This window comes from Jatropha curcas, chromosome 7 (assembly GCF_041381405.1).
Source record: "Jatropha curcas cultivar XTBG-Jc1 chromosome 7, XTBG_Jcur_1.0, whole genome shotgun sequence".
Classification (NCBI taxonomy): domain Eukaryota; kingdom Viridiplantae; phylum Streptophyta; class Magnoliopsida; order Malpighiales; family Euphorbiaceae; genus Jatropha; species Jatropha curcas.
The window spans coordinates 15,552,654-15,574,194 of record NC_143157.1 but is presented as its reverse complement, the minus strand read 5'-3'; the positions used below and the strand labels follow the sequence as shown (position 1 = coordinate 15,574,194).

Sequence of the window (21,541 nt, the reverse complement as noted above, 5' to 3'; positions counted from 1 at the left end):
GTAGTGTGAACAGAATGTGGAAGCTTCTTCCACCAAATATGCATTGCAAATGGATCCCTCGACCTTTGCCTTATTCCGCACATTCTTTTTAATTTTCTGCAGGTGTCTGTCATTGTACAATGCCAATATGTAAGTATAAGTTCAAATAAATGATGTAATCATTAGAATGAGATGTTAGTGAATCACCTCTCAAATGGATACATCCATCGATATTGTTCCGGTCTTGCTAAACGACATTCATAGGGCAAACGAACCGGCAGATGTTCCATAGAATCAAAGAAGCCGGGTGGAAAAATTCGCTCCAACTTGCACATCACTACTGGGATTTCTCGCGCTAATTGGTCCATATCATCGCATCGGATAACAGTCATCATCAATTCCTTGAAAAAGAGACTCAATTCTATCATTGCTTCCCAAATTTTTCCTGGTAATAATTCCCGGAATGCCACAGGGATCAATCTTTGCATAAAAACATGGCAGTCATGGCTTTTCATGCCAAACAATCTGTACTTCCTCATGTCCACACATCTACCCATATTTGAACAGTAGCCATCTGGAAACCTTAATGATCGTAACCATTTGCACAATAATTGCCTTTGGGGTTTATCTAAACAATAACATGCCTTTGGAAACTTACCAGTAAGTACAGATTGCTCGAGTTCTGGTCGACGACAAATTTCCTTCATGTCTGCTCTCGCTTTTGCATTATCCTTAGTTTTCCCTTCAATGTTCATGACAGTGTTGAACAGATTTTCAAACACATTTTTTTCTATGTGCATCACATCAAGGTTATGACAGATAAGAAGTGAACTCCAGTATGGCAAATCCCAGAAGATGCTTCGCTTTTTCCACCCGCTATTCCTGCCAATTCTTGTATTTACCTCATCTGCACCTAACTCTGTAACTTTCATAAGCCCCAGATCTTCAATTTCTTGTAATATTTCAGCTCCAGACTTCACAGGTGGAGGGGGTTCAACAATAGTCGTGTTCTTTCTAAAGCATTGTCGATTTCTCCTCCAAGGGTGAGATTCTGGTAAGAATTTGCGATGACAATCAAACCATCATTGTTTACCTCCATTCTTTAGTGTAAATGCATTAGTGTTTTGCATGCAATGAGGACAAACCAATTTGCCAGCCATACTCCACCCAGATAACATTCCAAATGCTGGAAAATCACTGATGGTCCAAAGCAAAGTAACTCGCATTATGAAATTCTGATTGGTCGAAATATCGAATGTTTCAACCCCATATTCCCATAAATAATTAAGTTCGGCAATCAAAGGCTGCAGAAACACATCAATTTTATGTTTTGGATTAGTAGGGCCAGGAACAATAACACACAAAAACATATATTCATCTTTCATACACATTGACGGTGGTAGATTATATGGTGTGACAATGACAGGCCATGATGAATATTGTTGTCCTGATTGGCCAAACGGCTGAAACCCATCAGTACAAAGCCCCAATCTCACGTTTCTCATATCAATAGCAAACACAGGATGAATATTATCAAAATGTTTCCACGCTTCAGAGTCTGATGGATGAGTCATTATACCATCATCATATTCATGCAAAGCATGCCATGTCATGTGTTCAGCTATCACCTTAGATGCATATAACCTTTGAAGGCGAGGAACAAGAGGGAAATAATACATTTTCTTGAAAGCCTTCTCTCTTTGTACTCTACTAGTCCCTTGACCCCGCCGTTGATATCTTGGAAGATTACAAAACTTGCATTCTCTGAATTCCGAGTCAACACCCCAGAATATCATACAATTATTACGTCAGCAATCAATCTTTTCTACCGATAGTCCCAATCCCCGAACTAATTTTTTTTTCTGATAAAAATTATCAACCATTGAATGGCCTTCAGGCAACATTTCCTTTGCTAACTGCACAAAATCATCGTAACACCTTTCTGAAAAATGGTGCTCCTCTTTCATGTGTAGTAATCGTGCCACAACAGACAGAACTGAATGATTCTTGCATCCAGGCCACAATTCACTGTTAGCTGCACTTAGCATGTCAAACAATTGTTGTGCTGCTACGTTTGGCGATTCCTCCACATTATCCCAATCACATTGTACTCTACTCGCATCGATTACCATATCATTGCATTGATTACCATACAAAAATTGATAAGGCTGAATGATAGTGTTATTTTTATAGTGTTTTCAATATAGTTTTATTAGGAGTTTTTAGTATTTTTAATTACTTTATTTAGTTTTTATTTAATTTTATTATATTTTTATTTAAAAGCTTCCTTGAAACACAACTCACTTGATCTTGAGAAATTTTGTAGGGTTCTTGCACAAGAAAAGGACAAAAATGAAGCAAAGTATTCAAGCACGCCCAGCCCGTGCTTCCTAGCACGTCCGTGCCAAACATAAGGAGCCTAAATTAAGTCAAGATTGCCAACTTATTCCCACCATTTTCATGAGATCACTTTGGATACTTTCTTCACAAGCAAATCAATCCTTAAGCTATGATTGAGAGAAAATTAAGGCTTGATTGAGGATTTTAATTCCTAACAAAGTTGGACTTTATTCCCTAAACTATGTGGAATTTTCCTTCCAAGTAGTCTATATAAAGGGAAGAAGATCTCATATCCAAGATGATCCCATCCCACACATTACACTACACTCCACTCTTTCTTTCTCTCATTTTATAGCTTTGTATATAGTTTATTTTTAGAAGTTAAGTATTCAAGAGTTGTGCAAAGGTTCAAGGAAGCCATCCAAGCCAATTGTTACTAGTTCTTATTTCTAAACTCTTAATCTTGCTTATCTCTTTCATTATTCTTGATGATGAAATATTTATCAAGCATTACTGAGTTTTATTTAAGTGCCATGTCTAACTAAACTCTTATACTAGGGGGTTTGATGTAGCTTAATCTCTTTTCCAATTTATGCAATTAAATTTATTTTTCCTTATTCAAGTTATGATTTATTGATGAACTTAATGCTTCCAGGCAGAGTTTTCCCCTGGATTATTTATTTCAATTATCACTATCGGAAGAAGGATCTTTGATATGAAAAGGTTAATAAATCACATGAGAATAACAACTTGATGTGGAAGCTATATGGTTTGACTCATGGGGGGCTTTCATGAATTAACAACCTTAATTTATGGATTCATAAACAAACTACAAAACCTAATGATTTAATTCATGTTTGATTGCGCTATTGGAAGATAGGTAATTAAATTGAATTAAAATAGCTAGCAATACATCGGAAGAGCTTGTTAGTGAATTCAGAGTTGTTTCCCCTACTTGAATAATTAAATTGATCAATGAACTAATGAAATAAATTGGATAGAATTAAGTGAAATCAAAACCCCTAGTAGTTTCAATTCCTTTATTTCTTTTAATCAATTTTTGTTTACTTGACTCTTGTTTATTTTACATTTATAAAATAATTCTCTAAATTATCGTTTAAATAATAACGAGATAACATAATTTTGGTACTTGGATTACAATCCTCGTGGGAACGATATCTTACTCATCATATATTACTTGTAGCGATTCGTACACTTGCGAATTAAGCTGTCACTGAACTTCTAAACTTACCGAAATGGAGTGGCCTGACCCACTGGCAACTCGAGCTTCATCATGATGTATCCATTTGTAATAATTTTCCACGAACCCATTTTTGCACAAATGAAGTTTCACTGTATCGATGTCTAAGAAGGCTCGATTTCGACACTTCTTGTGATTACATGGACACCTCAACTTATTACCATCCATAAAATTGGGATTACCAACTGCAAACTGTATAAACTCCTCCAATCCTTGCAGGAACTTTTGTCTTAATATCCCATTGACCTCGAACTCAAGTACATCCAATCTCGATTATTTCGCATTTTTTTTACCTAATTAACAATGTGTTTATAAAGGGTAAATTATATGTAATTGCATTAGTCTAAACCATCCTTAAAACATGCCACTAATGTAATGTTCAATTTACACTTATAACTAACTAAGGTTATTTCTATAATAAGGGTAACTATATATAAATGTAAAATCACTAAGTTCATTTATTCAATACAAAGGTTATATATATATATATATATATATATATATATATATATATATATATATACACACCTACTATAATAAAGGTAAGTGTACTATTCTACATATTGAATTTTTTGGAAAAAAATTCGGCAGCATTTCGGCACAACACAATCAAATCTCAAATACAAAGACACTTCAGTAAACACTTCTATATCATACCAACATTCTCCAAAGGCAAAATGACCACTACTAGGCCTCCAATCCAAACTCATCATTCATTTAATAAAAACATATTTAAGAATAATAACGACAATAATATAAAATAAAGAAAAACACAGCCAAAACTTCTCAAGAAAGAGTTGCCAATAATTAAGAACATGTAATAACCTAATATTTAAAACACACACAAAAAAATAACAAAATAATAACTTGAATCGAACTAAACTGAATAAAATTAATTCACTTTGGTAGTTCAATTTTCTAATCTATGTTTAGCCGTGTTTGTATTTAACATCCTATCTAACTTCTTTTTTTTTTTAACAATTAAAAACCGTTTAATTCCATATAATAATAATAGATTCTTCAAATTTAAGAGCCTTACAATATTTACATATTCTAATTATCTTATCTAAATAGCAAGGATAAAAACTGATATTTTAAATTAATTAGAATGCAATTATAACATAGATTAACTGTGTAATTCTTTAAGTGCATGTAACTTTTGAAAAAAAAAATTTCATTTTCTAAAATTCAATAAAAATGTTTAGTGTCTCAAGAAAATGTTTACTATATATCTGTGTTTCTATGAGCAATTTTGAGGGGGTCTTTTTGATTTTTCTATGTAATTTAGCAGTTCTCATATTACTTTCTCTTTTATCAAGCAATTCTTTTTACTTATTTTTATTTTTTTAGTTTTTAGCACGAGTTAATTTGCTCTCTGCTTGATTCCTTTACATGTCGTTATGCATTTTTGGTGCTTGCTAAAAAATTGAGTCACATTTATGAATTTATTACCCAAAAATAGGATTCCTGCACAATTATTCTCTCTTACCTAATTTCTCATTACTGAAAAGGCTAATTTCATTATTGTATATTCTTGCTATGTGAATTGGGAATTATTTTTCAATTAGAAATTTGTATTTTGTTGTTGTGAGTGAAATGTTTTTTTTTTTTTTTAATTTTTATAAATGAGATGAAGACATATAAGTTAGAAGAAATAAATTAAAGTTCACTTATACATATAATTCAGATATTTTTCTTTCTTTTTCTTTTTCCTTTTCTTTTTTGTGTCTAATTATATTACTTGTTTTGTTCTTCTTTTCTTTCTTTTTAGAAAAATTTCAAAACTAGTTTTGTTCTTCTTTTCATTTTCTTTAATACCCAATCTATTTTCGTTAATTGTTTTTTTTTTCCAATCTTTTTTGTGTCTTTAAATTTCTGTTTTATTTCATAATTTTTCTTTCTTACCTCAAAATGTATTTTAAACCTTTTGTAATTATATACTTTGCTTTTAATTACTATTAGTTTGAACATTGGAGATATTGAACCAAATGATTTATATAGCAAACTCTAACTAATTTGGGATTAAACTCTAGTTGTTATTGATGTTTGTAACTCTAATTATAGTATAAATGCGATTTATTTTTCAACAAAATTTTAAAAAAAGGTTAAACCTATAACAGTAATATTATTTAACAATATTATTTTTCAAATAATAACAATAACAATATTAATAATAATAATTATTATAACATTAACAATAATAATAATAATAATAATACTATAACAGTAACAATTTACGCCAATAATAATAATAATAATAATAATAACAACAACATTAACAATATTAATAATAATAATAATAATAACAGTAACAATAATAATAAATTGCAAAAAAACACATAAATCGCAAAAGAAAAAAAAATCGAAAAAAAATAAAATGCAAATCGGTCTTACCTCAAATAATGTCCAAACGGTGGCGAACGGCGTTGAGGAGTGATCGGAGCGGCGGTGGTGGCGTCAGGCGGGTTGGAGCGTTCTCAGGAGGGGCTGGAGCGGCGCTGCGGATGGAGGAGAGGAGAAGAGAAGGAGAAGAGAGAAAGAAGAAGAAAGAAAAAGGAGAAGGCGTCGCGTTTAAAGCCCTAAAGTTTGCGACCGACCAATCGGTTGCAAACTTAATTAACATCGGTCGCAATTTTTAATTGTCCGACGTCGTTTTACTACGCGACAAAATTGTGACCGATTTGCGACTCAATACGTCGGTCGCAAAATATCGGTCACAATTTTGTCGCCAGTCGGTCTCAGAACTTATCCTTATTTTTGACGCGCTCAATTTTGCGACAGAAAAACTATTATTTGCAAAGCGGTCACAAAATTGGTCGCAAATCCGTAGTACACGGGTCGCAAACCGAAAACCAAATTCGCGGAAATTTTCAGCGCTAAAATCTGCGACTGTTTGTCTATAAGTCGCAAATCGGTCGCAAAATTGCGACCGATTTAAGTCCGTCGCAAAAATCGGTCGCAATGTGGCGTTTTTTTTTGTAGTGTTGATTGTGCAACATTAATTGTATAGACTAATGGAATTTTTTTTTATTTGTTAAATTTTTATGAGAGTCATATAATAATTTAAAAATGATGAAAATATTTTATTCGCAATTTCATCCTTAATTATAATGAAAGTTGCTGTTGCTATAAAAATTCAAATTTAAATTTAGAGTGAAATTATCAAAAAGGTTGAAATAGAATGAAAATTCCAAATATTCTGATATATTAGGCCAACAAAAATATTATCATTTTTTATTACCGGTTTGTCCCTTTTTCCCATTGAAATGACAATTATACTTTATGCATGCTAATTGTGGTTGTTAAATTTACTATTTTTTAAAGAAAAAATTTACTAATTCTATAGACTTAGTGTAGGCAAATATTTACGGGAATGTGTTTGATATTTTAATATATGATTATAAACAAGTATTATTTACTAAAAAAAGGGTCTAGGTTATTAAAATATGAAATTGTAAATTTGAAAAAAAAAAGATTTTAAATTTTTATTCCAAACTTAAAGCAAAAATATAAATGCCTAATATATTATTATATTCTCTATATTGCAGTGGATATAGCACATGAATATGCAATTCGGGGTCATCTATCTCATTAAATGTATATAGAACAAAAAAAACCAAATCGAACTTTTTTTGGGATTAAAACTAAAACAAAATTTTTTTAAAAAATAAAATAAAATAAAATTGAATATATTGGTATGATTTGTTGACCGTCTCTGCCTAATGTAACAAAATTTTCTCAACAATGCATGTTTCGATTTCTTTAAATTAATGCATATACTAGTATTTAGTTAGGGTAAGAGGTTTTTCTCAACTCTGTATATTTGTATAATCTTTTTCAGGCCTGTATTATAAAAGAGAGAGGGAGTTTATTGAAGCTAGCAGATCCAAAACTAGGCAACAACTACAACAAGAAGCAGGTAGAGACAGTGATCCGTGTGGCGCTCCTATGTACTGATGTCTCCTCAGCTGTTATCCCTACAATATCCTCAGTCGTGGACATGCTTGAAGGAAACTATTTGGATTTGATTTCAGGTGTTTTACGTGATGATTTAAACATTTAAAGCAATGAGAAAACATTTTCTGCAAACCAGTGAACAAATTTTATAAGTTAGCATAACTTTTTTAACAATAATTTGCATAAATTCCAACTTTCTAATGAGTGTGTAATTGATTTAATTTTACAAGTTAAAGTGTTCAATAAAATAAACTTAAAAATTGAAGTGTTTAATTGGTATAATTTTATAAGTTGTAGTATTTAATAAATCAAAGTAAAAGATAAGGGCGCTATAAAGTTAAAGTAAAAAAGTTGAGGGTGAATTTATGTATTTGATGGTTTGTTAGCATAATCTCAAGTTTTTGTTTATGGATTTGAAATATCACATCCCACGTAATTATAATTATTGACTTCTTTTTATGATTAACTTTCAACAAGTAGAAAAGAGAACTTGTATTCAGTTTACTGACGTATCTTATACTTAAAGGGGTAGCTTTATCATGTTTCTACCATCTTTATACATTTTATCTTGAAGCTTATCTTGTGGACCTCTTTAAGATCTTAACAATTTTGTCCAGCTCTTTAGGGTTTCATATATTATTAACTCACTAGTCACCATCAAGCTTTCTCTCATCTAAAGAATGAAATTACACAAAATGTAAACTGACGAACAACTTCAGTATTAAAAAAAATGGGGTTGGTTTCCACAACTTTGCTTCAATATAAACATTATAGAAGTTTTGGATTAAGAACATAATATTTACTGAAGGAAAAAATAAATGAGGTTCAATACATTTATATCAACAAGTGTAATTCCAACACTATTGTTGGATCTACTCACTACTCACTACGCATTTATATGAACTTTTCTCCTCATTTCTATTACTTTAGCTCTTAATCGCCATTTCCTCTTGAAATTAATTGTGGATGCTGGATGATAAGTGCATTATCAAGTGCTTTTATTGTCTATATTCGTATGCATTTTTGGGTTATTTATGTGCTTAATTCACTTTGTTAGACAATTTTTACCAATTAGACATTATTTTAGTTGCATTTGGAGTAATATGATTAAATTGGTAAAATTCCAGCATTTTTTTGTTATCTTGACCCTTGTTCGGTTTTTCAGGGATATCTGGAGTTGTAGACCTTCAAATTAGATTCCGTTTAATGCGCTGGAAAGATGAAATAAAGTTCTACAATTGTCAAACAGGAATCAGAAGCTAATTCAGTCTCAATATTGATCAAATTCAGCTCTAAATTTTGAAGCTATGTGCTGTATAACTGAGCACAACCTGTTCTGTTGTGGACTTCATATCTGGAGTTCCAAGTGTCCAAACTAACTCAGCCCAGGCCCATTGAATTCTTAGAAGACAGCCCTACAGTTGTTGTGAAGACAATTAAATGAAATGAAGTCGTTTTGGTCTTCAAAAATGTCATAGAAGATTAACGTTTTGAGCATAATTTCTGCTTCAATCTGATTTCATTTTTTTAGGTCATATTCTTGTCGTAGATGTCCGTTTTGGGCGAGCCTTAGCTCGTTAGAAAGCGAAGAGAGAGATTTTCAAATTTATTGAAGGAGTCAGAGCCAGATTTGGAACAGAAGATGCTGAAAAACAGGGGAGAAATCAGAACAGCAAATATTTTCTGTTTACTGCTTTTGAATTTCCCAATTGATTAAGGATTCTTTTTCCTTTTGGAGGTGTTATATATGGAGTGATTCTACAGCAGCAAGGAGGCACGTTTTTCTTCTCTTAGTTCATCTATTAATCTAGGTTTTTGTTCTTTATTCTTTGTTTTGGTGATTGGAAGCCATGATTATGAGTGGCTAATTTCTTTACACCAATTCAAGGGATTTATCATCCTTGCACTTTTGTGAGACTCGGGTTTTAAATGAGTAGTTTTTTCTTGAATATCTGTTGTTTCTTGTTCTTATTGAGTTGATTCTATTGAATTCTTTGCTAAAAAGGCCTATTAGTGAATTGTTTGGTAGGATTAAGTGCTATTTCAGATTTCATAATCCGTAATTGTTATGAAAGTTTGAATGTTAGTAGCAATTAGGTATTACTGATTATATTTCAGGTTTTCAGTAATAATCTATAGAGACAATAGGGTTGAATTAAATGGTTTATGCTTTATAAATTGTTGTTCAAGTTTAACTACTTCCTGATTCTTAATGCTTTTATTAAATTGAAAGGGATTGCTTAATACCCGATCGTTTAATAATTAGAGTTAATGAGGGTGTTGGGCTTAAGTTAACGAAATAGGGGAGTTTTGGGAATTTATCATGCTTTTTGGTAAATTTCAGTTAAGTATTCAAAGAGTAATTAAATCATAAGTTGTCTGTGATCAATTGTGCATTGGATTAGAAATCACCTTGAATTGGTTTTTCATCAATTTGCATTACTACTTTAGTTTAATTAATTAATTTTCTTTTTGAACTGTTAAGTTGAATTTTTCACAAACAAACTCCCCCTTCTTTTTAACACAAAAATTAAGATTTCAGTTTCTAAGATTCGACCTGAATTCACCACTTCTACAGTTAAATTCAGTAATTTAAATTTGGTGGAACCGACAAACATCAAATTTTTGGCGCCGTTGCCGGGGACTGAAAGTTTGTTAAATTTTGTGTTTTTATTTTATTTAAGTTTCTGTTTTACCTTGGTTTAGTGCTGTTGTTTCAGGTTTGTGGATAAAAGAGCAGTATTATTTTTGAAGAAGGAGTGTTCAAGATTTTTGGTTTATGACTAGAAGTTCTCAATCTGGTGAAATTCTCTTTGATCCTGAAGTAGAGAAGACAGCTAGGCGTTTGAGGAAATTAGCTAAATTAGCTAAGGAAGCTAATTTGAGTGAATATTCGTCTGAATGGACTGTTACGAATAGTGTAAATAATGCTACACGGGAATCAGTTTCAGATTCGGATCCTGAGATTGAAACCATGGCAGCCAGGACTTTAAAAGAATTGGCAACACCTAATTTAAATCAACAACCTTTGTGTATTCAATTTCCTACTTTAGATGTTGCTTTTGAATTAAAATCTGGTCTAATCCATTTGTTGCCAAAATTTCATGGACTTTCAGGTGAGGATCCGCATAAACATTTGAAGGAGTTCCATGTGGTGTGTTCTAGCATGAAGCCTCAAGGAGTTTCAGAAGAGCAAATTAAGCTTCGAGCTTTCCCTTTCTCATTGGAAGACAAAGCTAAGGACTGGTTGTATTACCTTCCTTCTGGATCGATTAATTCATGGAATGAGATGAAGCGAATATTTTTAGAGAAGTATTTTCCTGCATCTCGGGCTGCCAACATAAGGAAAGACATTTGTGGCATTCGGTAATATAGTGAAGAGAGTTTATATGAGTATTGGGAGCGGTTTAAGAAACTTTGTGCAAGCTGTCCCCATCATCAAATTACTGAGCAGCTGTTGATCCAATATTTTTATGAGGGACTTATGCCGATGGATCGAAATATGATAGATGCTGCTAGTGGAGGTGCTTTAGTTGACAAGACACCGGAAGATGCAAAAAGATTAATTGCTAACATGGCAGCAAATTCCCAGCAGTTTGGAATAAGAATGGATCACACGTCTAAGAAGGTTAATGAGGTAAGTACGTCTAATCAAACAAATTTCAGATTTAACTTCTTTGGTTAGACAAATTGCTGTAGGAAATATGCAAGCTGTTAAAACATGTGGAATTTGCATGGTTCCTGGTCATGCTACTGATATGTGTCCTACACTTCAAGAGGATGAACTAGTGTAGCAAGCCAATGCAGTAGGAAATTTTGGGCAGCAACAACGCAGGTATGATCCCTATTCTAATTCTTACAATCCGGGATGGCGAGACCATTCGAATTTGAGTTATGGGAATCAGCCAATGGAAAATCGCTACCAGCAGCAAAGACCACAAGTGAATCAACCATCTTCTTCCTCTCAAAATCAAGGTATGTCACTTGATGATATTGTTAAAGCTTTGGCTACTAATACACAACAGTTTTAGCAGGAAACTAGGACTAGTATTCATAATATAGAGAAGCAGATTGGTCAGTTAGCTTCATCTGTGAGCAAACTTGAAGCTCAAAATTCTGGTAAGCTTCCATCGCAATCTGTGATTAATCCTAAAGAAAATGCTAGTGCGATACTTTTGCGAAGTGGGAGAGAAGTTAATAATCAGGTTGTAAAAGAGTCAACAAAGAAGCACAAGCAAGGTTCAAAGGATTTTGATATTCCTGAAGTTGAGGTAAATTCTAAACTTAATGATGCTAATAATTTTGTTGTTCCTCCTCAATTTTGTTGTTCCTCCTCCATTTCCTAGTAGGTTGGCCAAGACAAGGAAGGAAGAACAAGAGAAAGAGATTTTGGAGATGTTCAGGAAGGTAGAGGTTAATATACCGTTACTTGATGCAATCAAGCAAATTCCCAGGTATGCTAAATTCCTTAAGGAATTATGTACTACAAAGCGAAAGTTTAGAAATAATGAAAAAGTTACCGTTGGGGAAAATGTGTCGGCATTCATTCAAAGAAAATTACCTCCAAAGTGTAAGGATCCAGGTTCGTTTTCTATCCCATGTAGAATAGGTGATTCTAAAATTGAGAAAGCAATGGCAAATTTGGGAGCATCTATTAATGTCATGTCGCATTCTGTTTTTCAAACTTTGAATTTAAATGCTTTGAAGGAAACTAGTGTTATTATTCAATTGGCTGATCGTTCTAATGCGTACCCGATGGGTGTAGTTGAGGATGTTTTGGTGCAGGTTGGGCAATTAATTTTTCCAGCAGATTTTTATATTTTGGATATGGAGGAAAGTGTTTCCACATGAAATTCTGCATTGATTTTATTTGGTAGACCTTTCTTAAAAACTGCCAAGACTAAAATTGATGTGGATGCTGGCACTTTAACCATGGAATTTGATGAGGAAGTAGTTAAATTTAATATTTTGATGCTATGAAACATCCTATTGATGAGCATTCTATGTTTTTCTCTTGATGTAATTGATTCATGTGTGCAGAATGTCGTTGAGTTGAGCAAGGAGGATGAGTTAGAAGTAGTGATTAGTCAAGGAATTCATGAAGAAAGTACAAACCAGCCCCTAAGTGCAGAAATTCAAGATGCAGTAATGGAATTGCAGTCATTACCATTAGTTCCAAAAAGCTACAAGGTTTCTAAGATTGATTTACCTAATCATACAAAATTTTTGCCTTCTATTGTAGATGCACCAGTTCTTGAACTCAAACCATTACCGGAGCATTTGAAGTATATTAACTTGGGAGATAATGATACACTTCCAGTTATCATTTCAAGTAAGTTAACTAAGATTGAAGAAGAAAGGTTGACAAGAGTTCTAAGAATACATAAGGAAGCAATTGGATGGACATTGGCTGACATCAAAGGTATAAGCCCATCGGTGTGTATGCATAGGATTTTGTTAGAAGATGATGCTAAGCTAAGTAGAGAAGCTCAAAGGAGGCTGAACCCACTGATGATGGAAGTTGTGAAGAAGGAGATTTTGAAGTTATTAGATGCTGGGGTGATTTACCCAATTTCAGACAGTAAATGGGTAAGTCCAGTTCAAGTCGTGCCAAAGAAATCAGGAGTTACGGTAGTAGCAAATCAAGATAATGAGCTGGTTCCAACACGGATTCAGAGTGGATGGCGTATATGCATAGACTACCGCAAGTTAAACTTTTCAACTAGAAAGGACCACTTCCCATTGCCATTCATTGATCAGATGCTTGAGCGGTTAGCAGGTAAGTTTTATTTCTGCTTTCTTGATGGTTTTTCGGGGTATAATCAAGTTGTGATAGCACCAGAAGATCAAGAGAAGACTACCTTCACTTGTCCTTTTGGAACTTTTGCATTTAGAAGAATGCCCTTTGGACTTTGTAATGCACCGGCAACATTTCAGAGATGTATGGTCAGCATATTCTCAGATTTTATTGATAATTGCATTGAAGTTTTCATGGATGATTTTACAGTGTATGGTGATTCATTTGATGCATGTTTACATAATTTAAATTCTATTCTTGAACGATGCATTGAGAAAAATCTAGTTTTGAATTATGAGAAGTGCCACTTTATGGTAGACCAAGGAATTGTTTTAGGGCATGTTGTTTCTAATAGAGGTATTGAGGTAGACAAGTCAAAGGTTGATTTAATTGTGAATTTACCATACCCCACAACCGTGAGGGAATTGCGTTCTTTCCTTGGTCATGCAGGTTTCTATCGAAGGTTTATCAAGAATTTTTCTAAGATAGCAGTACCTTTATCTAGACTATTGTAGCAGGATGTTAAATTTGAGTTTTGTGAAGAATGTAAGGAGGCTTTTGACAAGTTAAAGTCAGCACTGACGACACCTCCTATTATTCAAGCTCCTAATTGGTCTGTACCATTTGAAATTATGTGCGATGCAAGTAATTATGCGGTGGGGGCTGTTTTAGGGCAGCGTGAGGAAAAGCTTTTTCATGTGATTTATTATGCATCCAGGACATTGAACTCTGTGTGAAAACTCAAATTTTGAGGCTCCAAAAGTCAGTTTTCCCGGACTGTAAACAGTCTGGCCTGCTACAGTGCCTTGCCAATTAATTTGACTTTGCTACAATTAATTTGACTTTGCTACAGTAAATTTGACTTGTTGCTACAGTGAGTTTGACTTTGCTAAAAGCCAATTTTTCCGGACTGCAAACAGTCCGGCCGGACCGAAGGCCATTTTGGAAGTTCACCGAAAGTATGCCAATATGGTACTTAAAACGTCCGGAATGTCGCAACGATCACGGAACAGGTCCCGGAATATTTTTCGGAGACCCGGAACTCCCGAAAACTCCTCCGGAGTGAAAAAGCCCAAGTAACCGCGGCCGAGCACGGTGGCTCCGGCCACCGTGGCACCTGCCACCGGTACCGGCGGCACCTGCCGCCGGACCGCCGGCGGCCCCTGCCGCCGGACCGCCGGCGGCACCTGCCGCCGGATCGCCGGCGGCACCTGCCGCCGGCGACCCATTTTTGTCTATAAAAGGCCACTTACCTCTTCAATTTTGACACCTCTGTCTGTGTTGACGGACGATCTTCCTCCCTCCCACGCTCCTTGCGATTTCTTTACCACTTTTTGCATTTAATTTAATTTTTATTGCATTTTTATTGTGATATTTGGCCACTAAAATTCAACAAATTAAAATTAATTAATATTTCCTAAACGAGGAGCTTAATCTGGAGCTAAGAAGCGGCCGTCGATTAAATCAGGTACACAAACGAAACTCTGCTCATTTAATTTTAGCACTTCATGCATATTTCTCTTCTACTCTTAATAATTCTACAACTGCATAAATGCACTCACGTCATCATTTAGACAAATAAACTGTCTCAATTAAACACGATTAAGTTTAAATGCCCGGTTAATTAATAATCGTAGTGTTAAAACTTAAATCCGACAATATTGGCTAAAAGAATCTAGTTAATTAATAACTATGGTTTAATCGCCTTATTTCGAACAAATCTGGCTAAAAGTCCAATTAATCAATAATTGTGGCTAAAAGCCTTAATCAATCGCGTTTTGGCAACAAATTGCCTACTGTTTAATCAATCACATTTTGGCAACAAATTGCCTACGGTTTAATCAATTTTGGTAAACAAATTGCCTATAAATTAGATTAACCACTGTCTAGCGACAAATCGCTTAAATCGAACTTTTTGGCAAAATGCCTTAAATTAATCAATCTTTTGGCCAAAGGCCTTAAAATTAATCAATTCTGGCGACAATCGCCCAATCAACACTTTTGGCAAACAGGTTGCCTAAATCGACACATTTCGGCCAAAGGCCCTAAAATTAACCATTTTGGCGACAATCGCCTAAATTACACATTTTAGCAAACGAATTGCTTAAATCAACACTTTTTGGCTAAAAGCCTTAAAATCAATCAATTTCGGCTCGAAGCCTTAAAATCAATCAATTTTGGCTCAAAGCCTTAAAATCAACAACTTTCGGCGATAAAATCGCCTAAATAAACCATTTTGGCTAAGAGCCTTAAAATCAACGATTTTGGCGACAAATCGCCCGACAACCATTTTTGGCACAAATGCCTTAAAACCAACATTTTTGGCGACGAACGCCTAATCGAATCAATCGATCCTTTGGCAAAATGCCTAAACAAACATGCACAAAGCATACACACACTCATGCATTAAGCATACACCTTCAAAGCCCTTGAAACAAGGCCTATCGAACTACGTTGACTTTGATCTTCCATTCAAACGGAAGTACGTAGGCACATTCGGGATTTAACCCCGGGTGGCAAGTCGAAATCACTTAAACATTTCGTTTGGTCCAATTACATCATTTACCTTGCAAAGCATTCATTCTTTTGGTTAGTTGATCAGCATGACATGGTCTCGGGATCCACCTCGGGTTCGTAGATTGTGCCTTAAACATTGGGATAATTAATCTAGTAACTAGGTTAATTAAAATTGGAGTCACTCAGGGTTTTTTCCTAGTTTACCCTAAAATAATTAAACAAGGTGGCGACTCACACACTCACGTGCATTTCTGTCCTTAATCATATGCATTCATATGCCTATGACATTTGGGGTAGGGGTTCACACTCTACACAGCGCAATTACTCCACAACTGAAAAAGAGTTCTTAGCTATTGTTTTTGCTTTAGATAAATTCCGGTCATCCTTGCTTAATTCTAAAGTGATTGTTTTTTCTGATCATGCAGCTTTAAAGTTTCTCTTAGCAAAGAAGGAAGCAAAGCCAAGACTAATTAGATGGATTCTTCTTTTACAAGAATTTGATCTACAAATCAAGGATAAGAAAGGTGCTGAGAATTTGGTAGCTGATCATTTGAGCAGGTTGGTGACACAAGAGGATCCAATTCCTTTACAAGAATTATTTCCTGATGAGCAATTGTTTAAATTACAAGGTATGATCCCTTGGTATGCTGATTTGGTGAATTATTTGGTTACTAAGACTATGTCTTTTGATTTAAGTAGAGCTAAAAAAGAAAAATTGAAGAGTGAATCTAAGTATTATGTATGGGATGAACCATATTTGTGGAAATTTTGTTCTAATCAAATTATTAGGAGATGTGTCCCTGATAATGAGATTGAATCAATTCTTGTTTTTTGTCATTCATTTGCATGTGGTGGTCATTTTGGACCTAAGAGAATAGGTAGAAAGATAGTGGATTGTGGTTTTTATTGGCCTACCATTTTTCATGATGCATATATTTTCTGTAAAAATTGTGAACAGTGTCAAAGAACAGGAAGTATATCTCAAAGGAATGAGATGAGTTAGACCCCAACACTTGTATGTGAAATTTTTGATGTGTGGGGAATCGATTTTATGGGTCCATTTCCTTTTTCTTTTGGTTTTATTTATATATTACTTGCTGTTGATTATGTTTCCAAATGGGTGGAAGCTAAAGCCACCAGAACTGATGATTCTAAAGTTGTTGTAGATTTTGTCAAGTCAAATATTTTCAGCAGGTTTGGAATTCCTAGAGCTTTGATCAGTGACAGAGGCACTCATTTTTGCAATAGAGCTGTGGAGGCATTATTAAAGAAATATAGTGTTTTTCATAGAGTTTCTACAGTTTATCATCCTCAAACAAGTGGGCAAGCTGAGGTATCAAACAGAGAGGTGAAGTCTATCCTAGAGAAGATGGTGAAGCCAAATAGAAGGGATTGGAGCCTTAGACTTGATGATGCTTTGTGGGCTTACAGGACAGCCTATAAGACACCCATAGGTATGTCCCCTTACAGGTTGGTTTTTGGTAAGATGTGTCACCTTCCTGTTGAGATAGAACATAAGGCTTTTTGGGCTGTTAGAAATTGTAATTTTGAGTTAGATGCTGCTGGTGTGGAAAGAAAGTTACAATTGCAGGAGTTAGAGGAGATTCGTCTTGATGCTTATGAAAATTCTAAGATTTATAAGGAAAAGACAAAAGCATTTCATGATAAACTAATTTTAAAAAAGGAGTTTGTGGTTGGGCAAAAAGTTTTATTGTATAATTCTAGATTAAAGTTAATGCACGGTAAGTTGCGTTCTCGTTGGATTGGTCCGTTTATTGTTACTAATAGGTTTTCTTATGGTGCTGTTGAGATTCAAAGTTTAGGAACTAAGAAGGTGTTCAAACTCAATGGCCATAGACTCAAGCCATTTTATGAAGGCTTCCAAGAGCATTCACTGGAAGAAATCAAATTGAGTGATCCAATTTATTTAGATTGAAGAAGATGTTGTGACCATGTCGAGCTAACGACGATAAAAAAAGGCGCTTTTTGGGAGGCAACCCAGATTTTTGCTTTATTTTATTTATTTATTTATTTGCAAATAAATAATGTCATCTTCCTCCTTTTGCTATATATTTATTATCTGGATTCTTTTAGTTACTCTACCCAGGTATGTTTTCTGATATTCCTTTCGAATTGTTTTGGTTCTTTTGCAAATTATACAGGTTTGAGGAAATTCTGAATTTGGGATAAATGTTTTGTGAATGATTAAATGGTGTATTTGTGATCAAGTTTTTGTTGAGTTAGTAGATTCAGTCTTATATAGGTTTGTGCTAGTCAATAATGGTAAATATGACTGAATACTGATAGGAAATTATGCTTTTATTCATTGACTTGATTACTTACACTGAGACCGCACTGCCATTATTCTGTTCTCATATTATTGCTGAAATTGGATTTTAGTTGGTATATTAGGCATTTTTAGTTTTCTTAGGTTTGTGCAGATTCCTCAGAATTTAAAGTTCCCAAGAGATTAGTTGATTTGTTAGTTCTTTGCTATTTCCTTGAGTTAATTATTGACTCGAAAACGGTTAAGCTTGTGTTGATAATTTGTGCCTAAATTTTGAATGATGTTAGGATTTGAACATTGTAAATGAACTGATTTTCAGGTGCAGGGCTGGATAGGTAACAAGTGTTGCATATGGTTGATATTGTTAATAATTTTGGTCGAAAAAGTGACCAGCCATTCACTTGTTTGCTTGTTTGTCTGGCTTGTGTTTTGCATTTTATTCTGTAGCAGGTATCCTTTACCAGACAACAGCTTGGCTTTTGGTTGTAATTTATTTGATCAGCGAAACAGGGCAGTTTTCTATTACTCTTGAGACCTTCCTCTTGTGATTTAATTGTGATTTGTCCACATTGAGGACAATGTGTAAAGTAAGTGTGGGGAAGGGTTTTATTATTAGGGGTGTTTTTTTTTTTATGATTTTTATGCTTCATGGTATAATAATGCTGCTGAATTTATGATGGCATATTGCTGAAATTTTGAGCTTTCTTTTGTTAAATAGCTATTGCCATACAACTTATTTTGCTCATTTGTTTCTTCTGCCATTTGATTATGATTGGTTGAGTTAGATGTCAGGCACTTATCCCATGAATTTTGAGTAAAATTTTTGTTTGATTAATGATTTGAGCTGATTTTTGGGATTACTCCAAGGGTTTATTGTGTCCTTTAAGTAAGACTTGAAACTCTAATTTTTACGAAAAACTAAAGTTGCAAAGAATTTTATTCTTGGGTTTGAACAGTCCTTTGAACTAGGTTGAAAAGCAATTTCAATTAGTCTAACTAAGTCACTTTGAATGTTTTTGACTCTTGTGCATTTTCGAATAATTTGTTAAATTTGTGACTCTTTTAGACCTAGAATTTGAGGCTTCAGTTTAATTTTTATTGTATGAGCTAAATTTTGACCGTTACTTCTAGAATTCTTGGTACGATACTTAGGTACAAAGATGAGCCTTTTATGTGTATGTGTTTTTAAGTCAAGAGAAAAGTCGAAATGAGTCAACAAGTGTAAGACTTGTAGCAGTCGGATCGCTTCGCTGCCCAATAATGGGTAAAGAGCAGTGCTAGTAGCCACTTGAGCTCGTGACTTCATATACCCGTAAGCGGGTACCATTGATGACAACTCAAGCACACGATAAATGCTCAAGCTTCTTGACAAAACAAAAAAAAAAAAAAAAAGAGAGAAAGAATAAAGAGTTTTCTTTTGTTTTTATTTAGTCTTTGCATGGTCGCGATGAATTTTTGTACTTTGGTGAGTTACCAAATAATTCTTTAAGGAACGGTTATCAACTTTTTGTTGCATGAGCTTAATTTTATATATTCAAGCCTTGGATTTTATGTTTAGGAGAGTCTAAATTCAACTTATTAGTCTTGCTTGCACTTCATTCAAACTTAGTCAATTTAACTTTGCTTAGTAATTGACTTTATTTTTCCGATTGTTCTCATAAGGATTGTTTAGGGTCGAGAAGAGTTCTTCCCTTTATGTTTGAGCTATGTTTTGTTGAGTTTTAAGTCATGCTTGAGGACAAGCATGGATTAAGTGTGGGGAAGTTTGATAAGTGCATTATCAAGTGCTTTTATTGTCTATATTCGTATGCATTTTTGGGTTATTTATGTGCTTAATTCACTTTGTTAGACAATTTTTACCAATTAGACATTATTTTAGTTGCATTTGGAGTAATATGATTAAATTGGTAAAATTCCAGCATTTTTTTGTTATCTTGACCCTTGTTCGGTTTTTCAGGGATATCTGGAGTTGTAGACCTTCAAATTGGATTCTGTTTGATGCGCTTGAAAGATGAAATAAAGTTCTACAATTGTCAAAAGGAATCAGAAGCTAATTCAGTCTCAATATTGATCAAATTCAGCTCTGAATTTTGAAGCTATGTGCTGTATAACTGAGCACAACCTGTTCTGTTGTGGACTTCATATCTGGAGTTCCAAGTGTCCAAACTAACTCAGCCCAGGCCCATTGAATTCTTAGAAGACAGCCCTACAGTTGTTGTGAAGACAATTAAATGAAATGAAGTCGTTTTGGTCTTCAAAAATGTCATAGAAGATTAACGTTTTGAGCATAATTTCTGCTTCAATCTAATTTCATTTTTTTAGGTCATATTCTTGTCGTAGATGTCCGTTTTGGGCGAGCCTTAGCTCGTTAGAAAGCGAAGAGAGAGATTTTCAAATTTATTGAAGGAGTCAGAGCCAGATTTGGAACAGAAGATGCTGAAAAATAGGGGAGAAATCAGAACAGCAAATATTTTCTGTTTACTGCTTTTGAATTTCCCAATTGATTAAGGATTCTTTTTCCTTTTGGAGGTGTTATATATGGAGTGATTCTACAGCAGCAAGGAGGCACGTTTTTCTTCTCTTAGTTCATCTATTAATCTAGGTTTTTGTTCTTTATTCTTTGTTTTGGTGATTGGAAGCCATGATTATGAGTGGCTAATTTCTTTACACCAATTCAAGGGATTTATCATCCTTGCACTTTTGTGAGACTCGGGTTTTAAATGAGTAGTTTCTTCTTGAATATCTGTTGTTTCTTGTTCTTATTGATTTGATTCTATTGAATTCTTTGCTAAAAAGGCCTATTAGTGAATTGTTTGGTAGGATTAAGTGCTATTTCAGATTTCATAATCCGTAATTGTTATGAAAGTTTGAATGTTAGTAGCAATTAGGTATTACTGATTATATTTCAGGTTTTCAGTAATAATCTATAGAGACAATAGGGTTGAATTAAATGGTTTATGCTTTATAAATTGTTGTTCAAGTTTAACTACTTCCTGATTCTTAATGCTTTTATTAAATTGAAAGGGATTGCTTAATACCCGATCGTTTAATAATTAGAGTTAATGAGGGTGTTGGGCTCAAGTTAACGAAATAGGGGAGTTTTGGGAATTTATCATGCTTTTTGGTAAATTTCAGTTAAGTATTCAAAGAGTAATTAAATCATAAGTTGTCTGTGATCAATTGTGCATTGGATTAGAAATCACCTTGAATTGGTTTTTCATCAATTTGCATTACTACTTTAGTTTAATTAATTAATTTTATTTTTGAACTGTTAAGTTGAATTTTTGACAAACAAACCCCCCCCTTCTTTTTAACACAAAAATTTAGATTTCAGTCTCTAAGGTTCGACCTGAATTCACCACTTCTACAGTTAAATTCAGTAATTTAAATTTGGTGGAACCGA

The 21,541-nt window shown here is 33.9% G+C and overlaps 1 protein-coding gene and 1 non-coding gene across 2 annotated transcripts; one reads left to right on the top strand and one right to left on the bottom strand.

Annotated features, from left to right (window-relative positions):
* Positions 1–10,874: 10,874 nt before the first annotated feature.
* On the bottom strand, positions 10,875–10,981 carry LOC149494745 (small nucleolar RNA R71). Its single transcript, XR_016321915.1, has one exon. It is a non-coding gene; the product is annotated as a small nucleolar RNA R71 (small nucleolar RNA).
* A 46-nt stretch (positions 10,982–11,027) lies between these two features.
* On the top strand, positions 11,028–17,787 carry LOC149494744 (uncharacterized). Its single transcript, XM_089724425.1, has 8 exons — positions 11,028–11,174; positions 11,332–11,512; positions 11,600–11,808; positions 12,245–12,327; positions 12,415–12,487; positions 12,578–13,316; positions 16,277–16,480; positions 16,979–17,787. The coding sequence occupies exons 1-8, from the start codon at positions 11,028–11,030 to the stop codon at positions 17,785–17,787; spliced, it is 2,445 nt and encodes an 814-aa protein (XP_089580551.1).
* The last annotated feature ends 3,754 nt before the right edge of the window (positions 17,788–21,541 follow it).